This window comes from Oncorhynchus kisutch, linkage group LG22 (genome assembly GCF_002021735.2).
Source record: "Oncorhynchus kisutch isolate 150728-3 linkage group LG22, Okis_V2, whole genome shotgun sequence".
In the NCBI taxonomy this organism is placed as follows: domain Eukaryota; kingdom Metazoa; phylum Chordata; class Actinopteri; order Salmoniformes; family Salmonidae; genus Oncorhynchus; species Oncorhynchus kisutch.
In genome coordinates, this window is record NC_034195.2 from 25,445,228 (window position 1) to 25,463,143 (window position 17,916).

General features: G+C 41.2%; 2 protein-coding genes across 3 annotated transcripts in view; one reads left to right on the forward strand and one right to left on the reverse strand.

Moving 5' to 3' along the window:
- The first annotated feature begins 5,540 nt into the window (after positions 1-5,540).
- slc38a8a (solute carrier family 38 member 8a) lies at positions 5,541-13,357 on the forward strand. Its single transcript, XM_031802069.1, has 11 exons — positions 5,541-5,656; positions 5,843-6,190; positions 9,460-9,658; positions 9,915-10,071; positions 10,218-10,322; positions 10,815-10,872; positions 11,603-11,717; positions 12,028-12,175; positions 12,321-12,520; positions 12,626-12,677; positions 12,795-13,357. The coding sequence occupies exons 2-11, from the start codon at positions 6,002-6,004 to the stop codon at positions 12,895-12,897; spliced, it is 1,326 nt and encodes a 441-aa protein (XP_031657929.1). The 5' UTR covers positions 5,541-5,656; positions 5,843-6,001; the 3' UTR covers positions 12,898-13,357.
- A 2,129-nt stretch (positions 13,358-15,486) lies between these two features.
- Positions 15,487-17,916, reverse strand: part of LOC109866828 (N-terminal EF-hand calcium-binding protein 2-like) — a 140,004-nt gene continuing 137,574 nt past the window's right edge. For both annotated transcript variants that reach the window (XM_020455684.2, XM_031802070.1), the window contains 3 exons: positions 17,318-17,395; positions 16,202-16,293; positions 15,487-15,815 (listed from right to left, as the gene is read on the reverse strand). In XM_020455684.2, the coding sequence (XP_020311273.1) occupies positions 15,787-15,815; positions 16,202-16,293; positions 17,318-17,395 (199 nt within the window). In that variant the 3' untranslated portion in view covers positions 15,487-15,786. The remainder of the gene's footprint in view (positions 15,816-16,201; positions 16,294-17,317; positions 17,396-17,916) is intronic.

Here is a 17,916-nt window from a genome sequence, read left to right on the forward strand (position 1 = left end):
GATAATTGGACAGAACATATCAGAATTCTTGGACTTCAGCTGAGACCCTCTTCTTTTTCCCCATCCTTCAAGGAAAGTCCCTTATTTACACTTCCTGTTAGGCATAATGCTCTCAAGATGTGTTTCTCAATTTCTTGCATATTGTGTGGTATTACCGAGAGAACACCCCTAGACACTTTCAAATTGGTTGTCCACATCAGACTAATTACTTGTTACCTGTGTGTTTAAATATTGCATCCATCTCACAGAATCCAAATGATTCCTCTACTGCCCTTGCTTTCTCTCTTTCTCTCCAGGATACATTGGGGCAAGTTGTTTTACTGTTGGCACCAATGCCATGCTGTCAGGTTGCCAAATCAACTACTTAATCCTCCTCATCATGAACTTTGCTCACTCTTGTTCAACTGCCCTTTGATTAAATCGGTTTAATTCAATGTTTAAATTGGCTTCATGTGTGGTTTTTACTGAAAGTTGACAGATGGCACTTGTATGGGGGATGTGGTTGTGGGGGGAGAGAGTGGATAGATGGGTGTCGATGGTTTTGGTTGAAGAAACCTGTCCCTCTACCTCCCCTCCTTCTCTTGATAAGTAATACAGTTGAATGTAATTGCTGCATTTTACCTGTGATCCAAAATCAAATAATTGTATAAATTACAAGCTAAGACTAAATTAGATATAATTTGTATTTATGTTGATGGACCCCAGCTACTCTTCCTGTGGTCCAGGAAAAATAAGGCAGTTTATACAATTTTAAAAACATTGCAAATAGGGATGCACAATCTATCGGTGAACATATCGGAATAGGCCGATATTAGCTAAAAATGCCAACATTAGCCTGATGTCTAGTTTAATGCCGATGTGCAAAACCGTTGTCAAAGCTGACGTGCATACCTACATGAGGTAATGACGCCACGCAAAATTTTTCCCACAATGTCTGCTGTGTGGATCGAGCAATTAACAAGTCGAGCAGTCATTTGAAAGAGTAAGAAAATTTCAACTCAAAGGCGAAGTCCATTAACGCCAAAATAATGGAATTCATTGCTCTTGACAATCAACCGTTCTCTGTCGTGATGATGTTGGCTTTCGCGACTGGTCAAGCACCGGTGCACACTACCAAGTGCACTATTTTTCAGATGTAGCCCTACTGGAGTTACACAGTAATAGCGTCACTGCTATTAGCTTCACAAAATACTATGGAATGCCATTTGGGTTTTTGCGTGTCAAAAAAGATACGCCGAACCACACAGTTCTTTCTATTACAGAATGTTGTGTGTTCTGAATTTGCATGTGCAAGCCAAACGCCACCACTACTATCAGTAGCACTGTCAAAATGCAAACAAGCCAACACCGGCCACAAACGATGTGTTTACAATACTGCATTGGTAATAAAGCATTATTTGGATGATCGCAACTTCTGGGGTAGCTAGCTTTAGCTAGTGTTCCCTTTATTTTTTTGAGCAGTGTACATCCAGTGTGTTTTCAGATGTCAAATTAACAAATTGTCCTTTGTTGATTTTATATAACATTCCAAACTTGTTTAGCATGATCTATTCAATTATGGCATAATTATACTATTTGTATTCATTTTCCTCACTGTCAATTACATACTTTTATTTTGAAGGCTAACCGCAAAGTCCCCTATTGTGGCTAATCCTTATTGTGGCTAGTTTCACATAGATGGGTCTGACCAAATGAGGGTGATTTTAGATGATGACACCTCGCTATATAGTTAGCTAGCTAACTATATCTACTGAAACAGATGTCGTTTTGCTATGTTTCTGGGGAAGAACATTGTTTGCATCCATGAGCTAGCTAGCTTTTTTTTAATGACCAGCACTGTAGGTGAGGGGTCAGAGAATTAAGAGGCAAAGGCCTGAGGCTACAGCCCACTAACAAATGACCAGCCAGGCCACCACACACACCTGCAGTACACTCCTCTCCTACTCCTCTCCCCGACCCCACCTACTTACACACATTCAAGGAAGATCTAAGTCTGTATTCACTTATGGGCTAATTCCTAATTAGGAAATGTATGCCTTTCCTACACACTTCTCAATAGTTGGTATTCAGTCTTACCTTTTGCGTGGCTCCCTTGCACGCACTGAATACATTTAATTTAACTGCTGAAAACCCTCCCACTTGCTGGCCAACAGATTTTCTCATGGAGTTTTCATTCAATAGGGGTTTCAGCACAGGAGTTTGATTTGATTTTGATTTTATTAGGATCTCTTTTAGTCCCCATTTGGACTAATCTTCCAAGAGTCCTTAACATTAAAATACAAACACACTTTCACATATAACACACTATTACAAACATACATAATACACTAGCATAATGACCCAATAAATACTCAATCTAAAAAAATATTGATTCTTCATCTACTATAGTCCCACAACATTTCTATATACTATATTTAAATTGTTTTTAAATCATGTTTAAACTTATATATTGAAAGGTTTCTAGTTTGCTCAGTTAATTTATTCCATTTCTTTATTGCTCTAAATCGAAATGTTCTTTTGCCCATTTCTTTTTTCTGTCTGGATAACGCATAGATGGTGGACAATCTATTCCTAGTATTTTCGGAATGTCTGTCTCTTACCAACTGAATACCGTTGTGAATAGAACTTGGCCGTTTTAAATGATGTATATTATAAAATAAGATAAGCATGTTTTTTTCAATTATCTTGTCGATTGATGACCAACCAAGAACACTGCGCATGACTGCAACAGAAGAACCATATCTCCGCCTTAAAACAATCCTTGCTGCTTTATTCTGTGCATTCTGCAGCCTCCTAACTTCACTAGATGATGCATTTCCCCAGACCAGTTTCGCATGCTTCCATACATTTGCAAACAACCCCTTTTCCAGTGACCAATTAAATATGTATCTCAGTGGAACTGCAATCTGGGGAGCAGCACAGCGAAGCAAAAAATTGTCCATAAGACCATAACCTGTAGATTTACCATCAGGTAATGACTTCAATAGGTTTAACACCTCCTCCACTGACACCGTTTGTAGACTAAAAGAGCAGATCTTATTGCTCATAATATGATCATCAATCCATTGGACAATAGCTTGTTTGGAAGAATTTATGTCTACATTGTTGCTTAGTAATTTAATTTTATGTGTAAAAAAATCTGCAAAATTATTGGCAATATCAACTGGTTTTGTTATTATTCTCCCGTCAACCTCCACACTAGATGGGCATGATGAGATAGATGTACCAAGTAAGCCCTTAACTGTGTTCCATACCTTTTTAGGATCATTTTTACAACCAGTAAAAGCATTGTTGTAAAATAACTTTTTTTTCCTTCCATTCAATTTAACTGCATAATTACGTAATGTTCTATAATTCTGTTAATCAATTTCTAATTTTGACTTGGCTGCTAAGACTTTTGCCATATTTCTTTGAGAAAAAGCTTCACCCAGTTCATCATCAATCCATGGAGATGGACGGGCACCAACTGTTCTCTTTCTTATAGGGGCATGATAATCCATTACCTCAGTGAGCAAATCAATAAAACATTCTGTAGCGTGATTTAAATCATCCTCTAGATAAATCAGCTCCCAGGGTACAGCAGCTAAATCATTTAGAAATAACTCATGATTAAATGTTTTAAAATTTCTTTTGACCACAATCCTAGGGGGTTTCTTTGGAACCTTGGTGTTCATGGTTATGGTCACAATATTATGGTCTGTCCAGCCCACTGGCATTGATCTGGCTTTTAAGCATTGCAATGGTATATTACAGAAAATCAGATCAATGCATGTGTCTGAACGATGACCCAATGTAATTGAAGATCTAGTAGTATCATTAACCATTTGTTTCAAACCACAGTTTTTAGCATATCTCATCAATTTTGTTCTATTCGAATTATTGTGATCCTTCCAATTTATATTAAAATACATCTCTGTTGGTATCTGTGGCCTGGTCAAACCCAGTACATAAGTCATCTAGATAGGACACCTTAGAGCTAGGAGGTCTATACACACATCCTACCAATATGGGTGCCTGGTGAGGTAGATGTACTTGAGCCCATAGTGCCTCTATTTGACCTACATTAAGGTCATCCCTCCTCTTAAAAGGTATATGATTCTGAATATACAGTGCAACACCCCCACCATTCCTATTCCTGTCCCTTCTCAGTAGACTATATCCTTGAATGTTCATTTGCCCATCATTTACAGATGCATCTAAATGCGTTTCGGTCAAAGCCAAAATATGAATATTATTTATGTTGACCAAGTTAAAAACCTCATGTATTTTGTTAGGAAGGCTACATACATTAACCTGAGCTATATGCAGCCCTTTCCTTATCAAGTGGAGATCAATATAGCATGTATTTCTTATAGTTGAAGTAGTCATGATACACTACAACACACAAACTCAGTTTTAAACATTAAATTAAAATAACCAGGGAGTTACTCTAGAGTCCTGATACAGTTGCCCGTTGATTTAAAGTTTATCCATCACCATGGAGACTCGTTGATTCAGGCAACGCTTTTCCTTCGTGATGGGATATAGTTTTTTTCTCCTTTCATTGATCTCGGTGGGGAAGTGATCATTCATTCCAAAATCAGTGTTTCTGAGTTCTCTCCCCATGTTCTTCGTCATTTTCTTTTGCTTAAATTTACCAAAACATGCAATAATAGCATAGTTTTAGTTGAGTTGACATAAAGTCTTGGACTGTGTCCTCACAGCCTCTGCTGTTGTCATTTTCCGGTATCCCTGAGAATATTAGATTGTTCTGCATTGATCGACACTGTACATCAAGCAACGATTCTTTTAGTTGTTTGTTCTCCCTCTGCACCACCTCCACCTTGCAATGAATAGAGTCTACAGTACCTTTCAGCGCAATGTTCTCTTTCCATAGATCATCAATCTGACATTGGCTGAATTCGAGACTGGCACATAATGCATTGATGTCCTCTCGTAATATATCCAAGATATCAAGTTTGGCAAGCCTTTCATTAATGGATTTTAACAAGTCAACATCCATATCAGTAAACCTCTCCCCACTCGCCTTCTTACTAGGGGATGGTTTTGTTCCATCGTTGATACCTATTGGACAACCTGGTTTTGTTTTGTTTGGAGGCACCTTAACTGGGAAGGATTGGCTTATAGTAATGGCTGGAACCGACTATTTGCAATGGTAATCAAACTTATTAAACACATGGTTTCCATGTCTTTGATACCATTTCATTTACTCCATTCCAGCCATTGTTATGAGTTGTCCTCCCTTCAGCAGCTTCCTGGGGTTTTCAGCACATTTAAATGAAGCCATCCCTTTAAATACAGTGGACCTTTAATTCGAATTTTGTCAACAGAAAGTAATGGAGAAATCTGACCTTTCCATAGCAGGTAGCTTTGGCCGGGCAGCTTCATCTTGTTGCAGGTTGAGGGACTAACTTACTTCCACTAGCTACTACTAGCTAGCATGACTATAGCCAGTAACCAGGTAGGGCTAGCTAGTCAGCTGAAATTAGTTTAGTTTGTTCTATTGGCATGCTAACTTCATAATAAGTTTAGCATCTAACATGAGTATTTTTATCTTCCTGGCACACACAGGCTAAGCCTTTCTTTGTGCTGCCAACCTTGGCTCTAACCACACCCCGTAAGGCTCATGAATATTCTGAGGGGAGTGTACTTCCAGGTATGGACAAAATGAAAAACTAAAATCCCAAAATGTCAAATGTTATTTGTTTTAAGTTATTCCATGTCCAACTTTGAAACAATCAATGAGAGAAATTAGAGAACAAGTTGAGTTACAATTTTCGTTTCCCAACTTCAGAAACTAAAAACTAGCCGTTTTCTGTTTTCCACTCTACTTTTTGACTAGGAAATCAAAACAAGAAAAATACACGGACCTTCCCAACCCAATCCTTGCCCCAGCCTCCTTTTTTGTTCACCTTTATTTATTGAGCAGATTCCTGTGAACACATCGCCTGGCACGAGTCGCAGAGGTTTTTCGGAGAGTTTGGAGCAAGTCTGACAAAGCATGGAAGAGTTGGCGAGGGAAAGCATCAGCTTGCTGGCCAAGCCCACACTCGATACAGATGGCCCAAGACTTGGATCTTTGGGAGCAATTTTCATCATGCTCAAATCTGCGCTTGGCGCGGGACTTCTCAACTTCCCATGGGCTTTCGAGAAAGCCGGTGGAATTCGCTCCGCCGTCGCAGTGGAGATGGTAAGTAACTTTACTGACCCCAGTAACACAATTTACATTATTTGATGCATTCCTGTTATTAAACGTAATTTTAACCACCTCCTAATTTAACACGTAATTTAAACCAATTTAAACGATCTATATAGACCTATTCCAAACCTATTGATTTAGTCTTGTCATTTACTGTGTAGAACGAACCATCTAGAATTGGTTGGTGATTCGTTTTGGGAATCAAATCAAGTCAAATTGTATTCGTCACGTGCTTTGTGAACAAATGGTGTGGACGAACAGTAAAATGCCTAGTCTACTTATTAGCTTTCCCAACAATGCAGAGAGAAATAAAATATAGAAATCATAGAAAAGTAAAACACCTGATAATAGATACACAAGGAGTAATGATAACTTGGCTATATGCAAGGGGTACCAGCAATGTTCCCTTGTTTTTTTTTGGCATTGAGCAAACTTCAGGTTGTGAAAATTCGGTGCAACTTCCAGCACACGTTTACTGTGAATACTGTGGTTATACCCCCATTAATTTACTTTTTTAACAGTGTCCAATTAGGCTACTGTGAGTATTTGATTTATAATGTAGGCCTACCATAAAAAACGGTGGAGAAAATGCATCACAACATTTTAACATGAAAATAGGTTATATCATTCAGCCTACAGTAGCAGCCAATATGTGGTGTTCAATGTAGGCCTACATTCCACAATACTTTTGGAAAAAAAAACATGCTGGGCTTGACATTATCCTGTTTATCCACTTGTCCTTCAGATAAGAAGGTGACTGAACATTTTGTTGTGTTGTTTGATGCAAGAAACCACTTTACAAGATACAATTTATTATTATTCCCATACCATTATTACAGAGAATCAGACACAATATGCTACCCTCTGCCTATCAAGCCTCTTTTAAAATACAACACTGCCCCTTTAAGACATTAAAAAAGCTCTTTACTTGACTGCTTTTTAAGGATGGATAGAAATGTACAGGTTTGTGCTCTTGTAGGAAGAAATCACTCCCTCATTGCTGATTACACATTAGCTATAACTGGGCTAATGACTCACTAACTAGCAAAGAATATGAACAAATGTGCACACGTGGCTACATAGGCAGCTCTCGCTTTGATCTCAAAACAGGTGCATAATAATCGCAACTGCTCATGCTGAAAACAGTCCAGTTCAAAGTGAATGGTACATATCCATATATGGCAATGGTCTATTTGCATATAGGCCTACTACAGCTCTGATTGGTTATGGCGCACCAGTCTGCGTAGAGTATGGGCCTGAGTCATGCCTGTCAATGCAAAAGAATCCTATTCCGATGGGCTCTGCCTACAACAAAATCTCTTTCATAGTTTTGCATACTAAGTCTTGCATAGTTTGTTTTGTTTCAGTATGTTGCATTGAAAGTGGCTAATATTCCATTGATTTGATCACAATTTCAACAGTAAAGGGAAACGTTGATAGTGTTAACTAACGGTGAAAACTCTATAAAGTTGAGTGAAGTTCAGTCTTGTGATTCTCTGCACGGGCTAAGCTCCCAGAGACATGCGTAGCTTAGAGGGAATATTGGGGACCACAACCTAGTCTATGTGCAGGGGTACAAGGTAATTGAGGTAGATATGTACATATAACTAGGAATAAATTGACAGATAGATAGTTAACAGTAGCAGCAGTGTATGTGATGGGTCAAAAAAGTTTGTGAAAAAAGGGTCAACACAGTCCGGAGAGCTATTTGCTTAACTTTTTTTTTTTTTTTACCCTTTTCTCACCAATTTCGAGGTATCCAATTGTTAGTAGTTACTGTCTTGTCTCATCGCTACAACTCCCGTACGGGCTCGGGAGAGACGAAGGGAGAGAGCCATGCGTCCTCCGAAACACACCCCAACCAAGCCGCACTGCTTCTTAACACAGCACGCATCCAACCCGGAAGCCAGCCGCACCAATGTGTCGGAGGAAACACCGTACACCTAGCGACCTGGCGCACTGCGCCCGGCCTGCCACAGGAGTGGCTAGTGCGCGATGAGACAAGGATATCCCTACCGGCCAAACCCTCCCTAACCCGGACGATGCTAGGCCAATTATGCATCGCCCCATGGGCCTCCCAGTTGCAGCCGGCTGCGACAGAGCCTGGGCTCGAAGCCAGAGTCTCTGGTGGCAAAGCTAGCACTACGAAACAGTGCCTTAGACCACTGCGCGACCCGGGAGACTTTTGCTTAACTATTTAACTAACTTTTTAGCAATCTTTTGGCTTGGGGGTAGAAGCTGTTCAGGGTCCTGTTGGTTCCAGACTTGGTGCATTGGTACCACTTGCCGTAGAGAGAGTAGTCTACAACTTGGGTAGCTGGAGTCTTTGACAATTTTTAGGGCCTTCCTCTGACACCACCTGGTATAGAGGTCCTGGATGGCAGGGAGCTCGGTCCCAGTGATGTACTGGGCCGTACGTACTACCCTTTGTAGCGGTTTTCGGTTGAATGCCAAGCAGTTGCCACACCAAGCGGTGATGCAGCCAGTCGAGATGCTCTCAATGATGCAGCTGCATAACTTTTTGAAGATCTGAGGGCCCATGCCAAATCTTTTCAGCATCATGAGGGGGAAGAGGTGTTGTTGTGTCATCTTCACAACTGTGTTGGTGTGTTTGGACCATAATATATCCTTAGTGATGTGGACACCGAGGAACTTGAAGGTCTTGACCCGCTCCACTACAGCCTCGTCAATGTGAATTAAGGGTGTGCTCGGCCCTTCGTTTCCTGTAGTCCACGATCAGCTCCTTTGTCTTTTTGACGTTGAGGGAGAGGTTGTTGTCCTGGCACCACACTGCCAGTTACCTGCCCTCCTCCCTATAGGCTGTCTCATCATTGTCGGTGATCAGGCCTGCCACCGTAGTGTCGTCGAGGAGGTGTTAACATGCCAAGAACCGGATAGCTTGCGTAATTGATTAATTTTGGGTAGCCCACATATTCTTAATCAAATAATAGCATCAATGTTGACAATTTCAATTTTTGTCATTTTGTATATAATCAATATAAAGCACCGCAGTCAAGCACATAATTCTCAGCAGTTCTACACACTAAATTCAGCTTTCCATGAAATTCCCTCTGGTTATCCCTTCCCCTCATCCATGTTATCCTTTATTACCCTGGCTGACATGAATCACGAAGACTTCGAGTTTGGTGTCAGCCAGACCAATCCGTTATAGACCTACTCTCTTATTATTTGTTCAATCTCATCTCTCTTCTCCTACTCAGCAACCTCTTGATTGTATCTTCATCTCTCCTCCGTCCCAGGTATCCCTGGTGTTCCTCATCAGTGGCCTGGTAATCCTGGGCTACTCCTCCTCCATCAGTGGTCAGAACACGTACCAGGCCGTAGTGAAGGATGTGTGTGGGCCTGCCATCGGGCAGCTCTGTGAGGTCGTGTTCGTCTTCAACCTCTTCATGATCTCTGTGGCCTTCCTGGTCATAGTGTCGGACCAGCTGGAGAAACGTGAGTATCTTCATGCTTCTCCCCGACTGCATGACTCCCTAACTATCTCTTACTGGGTTATGTTACCGTTTTCATAATAAAGTCATTCCTTCCTGAACTATTTCTTTGGGAGCCTTTGAAATCATCAGATTTTCCTGTCCCCACTTCTCATTATGTAATGATGATCATTGGAAATAGGTTAATGATATAGATTTTCAACTTCATATACAGTATCTGATACATGTTTCTTTATGTAATTAATGTGTTTGTCTTGCAGTATGCATCTCCCTTTATGAGTTGATCACTGGATTGCCCGAGACAGATATGCCATACCACTGGTACACACACCCACATTTCGCCCTCATCCTCCTGTGTGTCTTCCTCATCCTCCCTCTCTCCATCCCTAAAGAGATCAGTATTCAGAAGTACATCAGGTGGGTGAGTCATTTATGGGCAGTGTACTACAGCATTGCAAAGATTTAAGGCCAGGCTACTTGGTGCAGAACATTGCAACATTTGTGTGGCTGTTACTGCCATATTCAATCTCATGTTTTGCTCAACCCTTTCCCTCTTTTTGAAGTGTTTTAGGTACTCTGGCGGCTACATACCTAACAGTGGCCATCATTGTGAAATATCACACAAGAGAGAGCAGTGATGTGCATATATCCCCCTTGTACACAAGTGGGTAAGTGCTTGTAATCCCAATTCATATTAGTTTGACCTTTGAGCAATTTCTGTCCTTGTTACATAGTCTGAGTGACGGGAACAATATTGATATGATTTTATGATGGCCTTTAGCATAGGCCTATGTGATGGCCTTTAGCATAGGCCTATGTGATGGCCTTTAGCATAGGCCTATCATAAAATCATATCGATATAGTCTGAAAATGCTGTCAAGTTAAATGTAACCTGTAAAGAAGTCTGTGATATCAGGATCTAAGATGCCCTATTAATATTAGGAGCTTTTAGTCCTTGTTCCGTTGTTAAAGGTATTTTCATTTTGAGCTACATTTTGACTGTCTGGAAGTGGAGTCCGAGCCCTCAGCCCACACATTGTAATGTGTCGGTGTGATTGACAGAAACTGTAAAAGACTGAAATTGCCTCAGGTCAGATTAGGTCTTGTTGAAAAGGCCCTTTTAAGAGCCACTCTGAAGTTCTCTTGTCGTCTCTCTGTAGAATAAGCTCTTGGGCTTCGATGTTCAGCGTTATCCCGACCATCTGCTTTGGCTTTCAGGTGAGTACGGCTTCAAACATGTTTGTTTTTCAAAGTGGTCACTTGTGAGGTTAGATTTGTTTTCTTTATGAAGCCAATGGTTAAAAGTCTGGCATTTACCCCAAATTCTGGTCAATTGAGGAGCTGTCTATTGAGGAGTGGTCAGTCATCACAGTCCAACAGAGCCTCAGGCTATCCGGCAGAGGAGAGCTGTTTCTCTGTTCAATATTTTAACTTGGGTAAGATTGGAGGAAAATTGGAAAATATTACTCATTTTCAGAGATATTGTTTAATCTTCTGAGTAACCAAGGAAACACAGGGGGATTGTCAGAAATGTAATAAAAGGGAAGTGGGGAGAGAGGCAGACAAAGCCCAGCTCCCTGAGCCCCTGCACCCCCGGGCTGATAGATTACTGAGCTGGTGAAAAAAAGAGGAAGGATGGGAATCCTGAAGGAATGTGGATGGAGGAATGTTGAGTAAAATTTGATTGAGAACCTGGAAGAACCTTCCTTAGTGTAATGTATATAGTTGAATTGTCAGCTTGTGACAAAGGATCTGACGTTCTATGATTGGTAGCATTAAGAGCTGTGGAGCCCCATGCTATACATAGTCTCAATGTAAGGGCCAGAGCTAACTGGCCACCACAATGATTCAGAGGACTCAAGCCCGTCACAGGTGTATGTAGTCATGTTTCTCTGAGCTTTGCGTTCTGAGCCTGCCATGTTCTATTCTGTATCATTCTGTGCTCCAGTGTCACGAGGCCTGCATAGCCATCTACAGCAGCATGGAGAACAAAAGCCTGTCCCATTGGGTGTTCATCTCTGTGGTGTCCATGTTCTTCTGCCTGGTCATTTACTCCCTAACTGGTGAGACTCATCCCTTCAATACTCCGGCTCATAGCACCAAGTGATTGTAGTGAACACAGTGACTATACTATTGTAGACTCTTAGAAAAAAAGGTTCCAAAGTGGTTCTTTGGCTGTCCCCACAGGATAACCCTTTTAAGTTTCAGGTAGAACCCTTTAAGGTTTCCTCTGTGGAAAGGGTTCTACATGGAACCATAAAGGGTTCTACCTGAAACCTAAAAGGGTTCTTCAAAAGGTTCTCCTATGGGGACACCTGAAGAAGGTAAAGGTAAAGTTGGTGTTTGAATGTTTCCCCTCCCTTTCTGGTTCAGGTGTTTACGGATACCTGACATTTGGCAAGGATGTTGCAGCAGATATTCTGATGTCATACACAGGGGACGATGTCCTCATGATCATTGCAAGACTGCTCTTTGGGATCTCTATCATCACCATCTTCCCCATCATCCTCCTGCTAGGAAGGTAACAATAATGGGCATTACATAGAAATATCATTCATTGGCCATTTAAATCGGAACATTTTAAGTCGAAATAAAGAACTTGTTAGTAAATTTGTCTGTTAGACCCAGTGAGTCTCATTGCAGTCTCTCTAATGTTCTGCAATCAGGTCCGTGATTCAGGACCCACTGCTGAGTTTCCGTCGGCGCTTCCATGTTGTGACTGAGTCGTATGAGAACTGTAGCCGCGTGGGGCTGACTATAGCCTGGATCACCGTCACCCTGCTCATTGCCATGTTCATCCCAGACATCAGCAAGGTTATCAGTATCATTGGGGGAATCAGCGCATTTTTCATTTTCATCTTCCCAGGTGGGAAAATTATCCCCCTTTCACTCCTTCACTCTCTCCCACACAGTTGTATGTGAATCGAACCAGCAGAGATAATGTATGTTTGCTTTATCTGCTTGTGTGCAGGGCTATGTCTAGTATTTGCCATGCAGTCAGAGCAAGTATCTTTCAAAACACGGTGAGTTTAAACCAATCATGGTCACTCATTCAAACCATTCATCCATCCAAATCCTTCTTTTCATTGACACCATGTTCTCCTTTATTTTCTCACTCCCCCTCCCCCATTCCCTCTCAGAGTGGTCCTAACAACATGGGGGATGATCACTCTGATCTGTGGGGCCTTCATCTTTGGACAGAGCACCACCATCGCCATCATACAGCTCCTCAATAAGATCTAACCCTAACTGGTATATGTCTTCATTGTGTGAGAGTTGTTGACTGGGTAGGAATAGGGGAGTTTTCTATTCTTATTCTTCTTACTTTTGTATTATTTCATTTGCACAATGTGTTCTGCTCACTGTCTGATACACTGAAGGAAATCAGAATGGAAGTTTACATAGTAGATTTAAAAAAAAGTATTTTCAGCCATAATGAAAGGATGGCCATAGAGTGAACATGTCAAATGGGGCTGGGGGAGAAAGTGAGTTATTTAGACTTTTTGTTAATGTGTGTGTGGTGTTTGCTTTGATATCTTGAATGAACATAAATGGTGTATTCTCACATAGGTTGCTGTCTCAAGTTACGATTCTGACTTGTGTACAATATGTCGATGATTTTCATTGTATTGACATGTTTATCAGAAGTAAAATGTTTTATAGGAAATATGCACTGGCATTTGTTTTTCATTAGTCTTCATACTACATGTTGTGTGCATGCTTTCCCAGAAATGTAAAGCAATGAAGCAAAGGTTTCATGGTTTATTTCCATTTTATTGAGTTTTATCATTCTACATGATATGAATTTCAACAGTTTTAAGACTAAATATGGTACTTGCATCCCTGCAACAAGTCTCTACACTCAGAGAGAAAGCCATTTTACTGAAACATACATAAGTATAGGAATTAGCATTTCTCTAAACACTGCCATAAAAGTGAATGTTCATTCTGTATGCCATTTTCTATATATTTGTTTTGTCTGTCCTTTTTTATAGGAATACTATAAAAGACAAATAAGAAATCCACAAATCCCAGTGAAAGTAGCATGGCTAAATACTACATTAAATAAGTTACTGGACATTCATTTTAACATGCACTCAAGAGATGGGGAGAAAAAATGTGGTTGCACAGTTTAGGGAACAGCCAGGAATGTTAAAGAAATAGAATTGGCATTTTCTGACTGGCTCTGACCTGTTCATACAGAACCCAATGGAAGCTACAGATAGAAAACATTTCCAGTAGAATTTCCCCCACATAAGTCTATGTCAACAAGGGAGCCATGCTCTTGCTCTGTAATACTGATGCTGAGGCTAATATGAAGCCCAAGGCGTGCTATTTATTAATATCACGGGTGTATTAACACGGAGAAGTCCAGGTTTCTCTCAAAGAAAAGTGCAATGTGGCTTAGCACCGGAGATGGAACTGAACATGTGCGATTTTCATTTCAGTGGTGGTCCTAGTTATGATCAAAGCCAAGTAAATAAAGTTGTATTTTTACAGTGAACAAGGACAGTCTTTGTTATTACTTACATGTAATTATCTGAGATGATAATCTTATCCTGGGGAGTGAGGGTTTGATATCCCCCAATTGGTTAAGGATAAGCTTGCCACCAGCATGTGCTGGTGGCAAGAAATTAAATGGAGAAGTGGGTGAAAGATTCCACCCTCTAAAGGTAGATCAAGATGAGTGATTCATACATTATTGTTTATAGATAAAACACTTTTATTGAGATAATTTGTAATACACTCATACTTTAAATATATGTAATCGCTATATCTCATTAATTTACATTGTGCTTTTCGACTGGGTCTGTTGGATCATGTTGATTTCAGGTTGTTGGAGTTGGACAAACTGGTCATGCTCCTAGATGTGCACAAGAGGTTCTTCAACTGGGTTGGTGGGTGAACATTCTTTCTGATATATTTTCTGTTACTATCATTTGCTTGATATGTGAAACATCTCCTTTTTGCTCAATTGCAATGAACATTGTGATTGTAATAAATGGCTGTGCGTTAGAGGTTTAAAATCAAATTACCCTGCGTTTATGGGAAGGCCGTGGCTGCGGATCTGACTTTTCCCAGATATTTATTCCCTCGATTAAAGGTCCTAAAGATTCTGTGCATGTGTGGATCATGTCCTGCTCATGTGTTTATTCTCTACTTTATGCACAGTCTCTGTAGGCTATGGTACAGGTAACACCATCTGCTCTAAAATTTGCTCACTGTACATCATTCAAAACAACACTATAACTCAAGATCTAAATGCACATCCCCATGAAACTGATTGCGATCAAATGGTTGGTATGCATATGCTGCATGGACTTGACAAATTATCATCAGTGAGAAATGTGAAGGTAAGGAGACCACAAAAATGATTGTGTGAACTAGAGATCAAGAAACATGCCCAGAAGCTTCAGAACTAAAGGTTCTGAGAGAAAAAAGATCCTGTGAAGTTGGATCTGCAGCAACTCCATTATTGGAAATCCTACAACCTCAACCCCATGCTGATGTTTAAGGCTTGAGATTAGTTGTTCAAAAGGGAAACTGTCTGCAGCAAAACCACAAGTTTCGCTGCTTTTGTTGTAACCGCTTCTTCTGAAGAATTTTGTACTTTACCACTAAAGACGTCAATACAAATATAATTATAATAGAACATGTTTTCATATAATTTTACTAGACTTTAACAGCTAATATATCCATTGCTGATTCATACAAGTACTCTTAACACAACGGGAAAAAACAAACCTTCACAGCTTGATAGAGATGAATGTTGAGGGCTCTATTACTCTGTCATTAGCAGCAGCAGCAGGTTCATGTCTTTTAGTCAAAATTGATGACATGCACTAGAGCCTCAAAAGCAGGTTAACTGTTCACCTCATTTCTACAATGACTTGAGGGTGAACGATACAATGAACAAATGCATTGGATGGCGGTAATCTCGCTTTAATGCACTGTTTAATATTCACTGCAATTGATGCCTTCCATTTTGTCTCAATATCAAACAGACACTGTGTAAACATGTACTTACAAAAGAGAGAAAGAGGGATTGTGGGGGTGGGAGTGAGGTAAAGGGGGTATGTGGGAGCTAAGGATGGGGGTGTTGTGGACTTAGGCGATGCGTCCCCACCCCCATCAGTCTCTGCTCAGGCTGCACCAGGCGGCTGCAGGGAGAGAGAGCGAGGGAGTTCAGTTAGACAAGCAGCTCAGGAATAGATCAATCATTTACAACACTTTCACACTCAGGTCTAGTGTTTCTCTGCTCAATGTGATAATACAATGATGATACACTGCATAATATAATTCAAATTGAATGTCATATATTTTCAGGTTTGCCTGAGGTAAGTCTATGACATGCATTTATACCAATAACAATAAGTAAATATAATAAATATCAGGGTATGTGTTTTCCCTGACTGCTCTACTTCAAACAGTTCTCTCCACCAGTAGGTTCCATCGCTATCAGGGCTCCCCATCCCAGATATACGGCACTATGCCAGCATTACGCAGGGGATTGTGCTCTATGCCAGCTCTCTCTCAGGAGACTAACCTGGCACAGCAACAGTGGACACAGCCTCAGGCTGGCACAGAGTGTCAACTTTAACATGTTGAAAGGCCTTGAAGGATGCAGCCTGGAGGTGCCTGAGGACAGAGGTGGAGGGCATAATCACATATAAACACAGACTCACACACCCATGCATGCAGATGCACACACAACACTCCTTCAGTTCTTCTACGCCCCATAGACGATAGAGAACTTGAAAGATAGAGACTCTTTACAGCCTCGGCACATCCCCCAAAACATCAATAAGTAATTATACAGTAGTATGTCAGCTTTATTCAGTGGCTATAGCTGTAGATAGGTTCCTGCCGCAATAGAGCTCTGTACCTCTGGAGTCTGCTTAACCAAAGTCTGATTCCAGATGTTAGGTTTGTATGAACATTTAAACAAAAACACTAAGCAATGACAGCTCTTCTGTAATCATCTACCCAATTGTGTAAAAAAAATACACATATCTCATATGAGAACTGTGCTTACAAAATAGTAGACACCAACATGTCAAATTATTGTGCATAGTCCCCCCGGGTGGCGCAGTGGTTAAGGGCGCTGTACTGCAGCGCCAGCTGTGCCACCAGAGACACTGGGGTCGTGCCCAGGCTCTGTCGTAACCGGCTGCGACCGGGAGGTCCGTGGGGCGATGCACAATTGGCCCAGCGTCATATCCTTGACTCATCGCGCACCAGCGACTCCTGTGGCGGGCCAGGCACAGTGCGTGCTAACCAAGGTTGCCAGGTGCACGGTGTTTCCTCCGACACATTGGTGCGGCTGACTTCCGGGTTGGATGCGCGCTGTGTTAAGAAGCAGTGCGGCTTGGTTGGGTTGTGTATCGGAGGGCGCATGACTTTCAACCTTCGTCTCTCCTGAGCCCGTACGGGAGTTGTACCGATGAGACAAGATAGTAGCTACTAAACAATTGGATACCACGAAATTGGGGAGAAAAAGGGGTAAAATTCCACCCCCAAAAATATATATATATATTGATTCCATATTTTCTGGAAATTGTACCTATGGGGATTATAAGAAGGTGAACGGTCAGGAGATGTGGGGTAGGGAGGGATGACTCCATGGGTGAGATGTCAAATGAGACACAATTCTAGAACTTACTTTTTCCACTCCTCCTCTCCATCCCAGAACTCATACACCACGAAGGAGAGCCCATCTGGCAGCCGCACTGCAGTCACACTGAGGAAGAAAGGAATACAAAAAGAGAGAGAGAGTAAGACACTGGCAAGTCAATAATGGGCAGATGACATTGGAGAACTATAAAATATTTAAATAAAAACAGTGAATTGCCAATAAGCTTACGCAGACAGATGTCAGAGAGTGATGTGTGGTAGTTGAGCACAGACTCACTTTCACGCCACATAAACCATAATAATAGACACCCATAGTCAACCATTATAGTAGAAGCCCAAAGTTACTTGACTTCAGCTCCACTCACTCCCACGCATAATCCTCCACTGGAGGGCAGTAGTGGTTCAGACGGCTGACCTGTGTCTCAGGGGTTTAGTGCAGTAGAAGAGTTCTACTGTATGAGCTGGGTTTTCTGTTTCCTTCCATCACAGTGGAGCTCGCAACTGGAGAGACTCCTGACACATCTTATTGCTTAATGCTTCTATTACAGCTGACAGCTCTCTGTCTGAGGTTACATCTAGATCAGACCACTGCGTTGTTTTATTTGACGGGCCGCTGCTGTGCAACGC

Bases quoted from the DNA above. Each gene is read 5' to 3' on its own strand.
- slc38a8a (XM_031802069.1), top strand. From the start codon at position 6,002: ATGGAAGAGTTGGCGAGGGAAAGCATCAGCTTGCTGGCCAAGCCCACA. The intron at 11,718-12,027 runs GTGAGACTCATC...TTTCTGGTTCAG, and splicing joins GGTCATTTACTCCCTAACTG to GTGTTTACGGATACCTGACA. The intron at 12,678-12,794 runs GTGAGTTTAAAC...ATTCCCTCTCAG, and splicing joins CAAGTATCTTTCAAAACACG to AGTGGTCCTAACAACATGGG.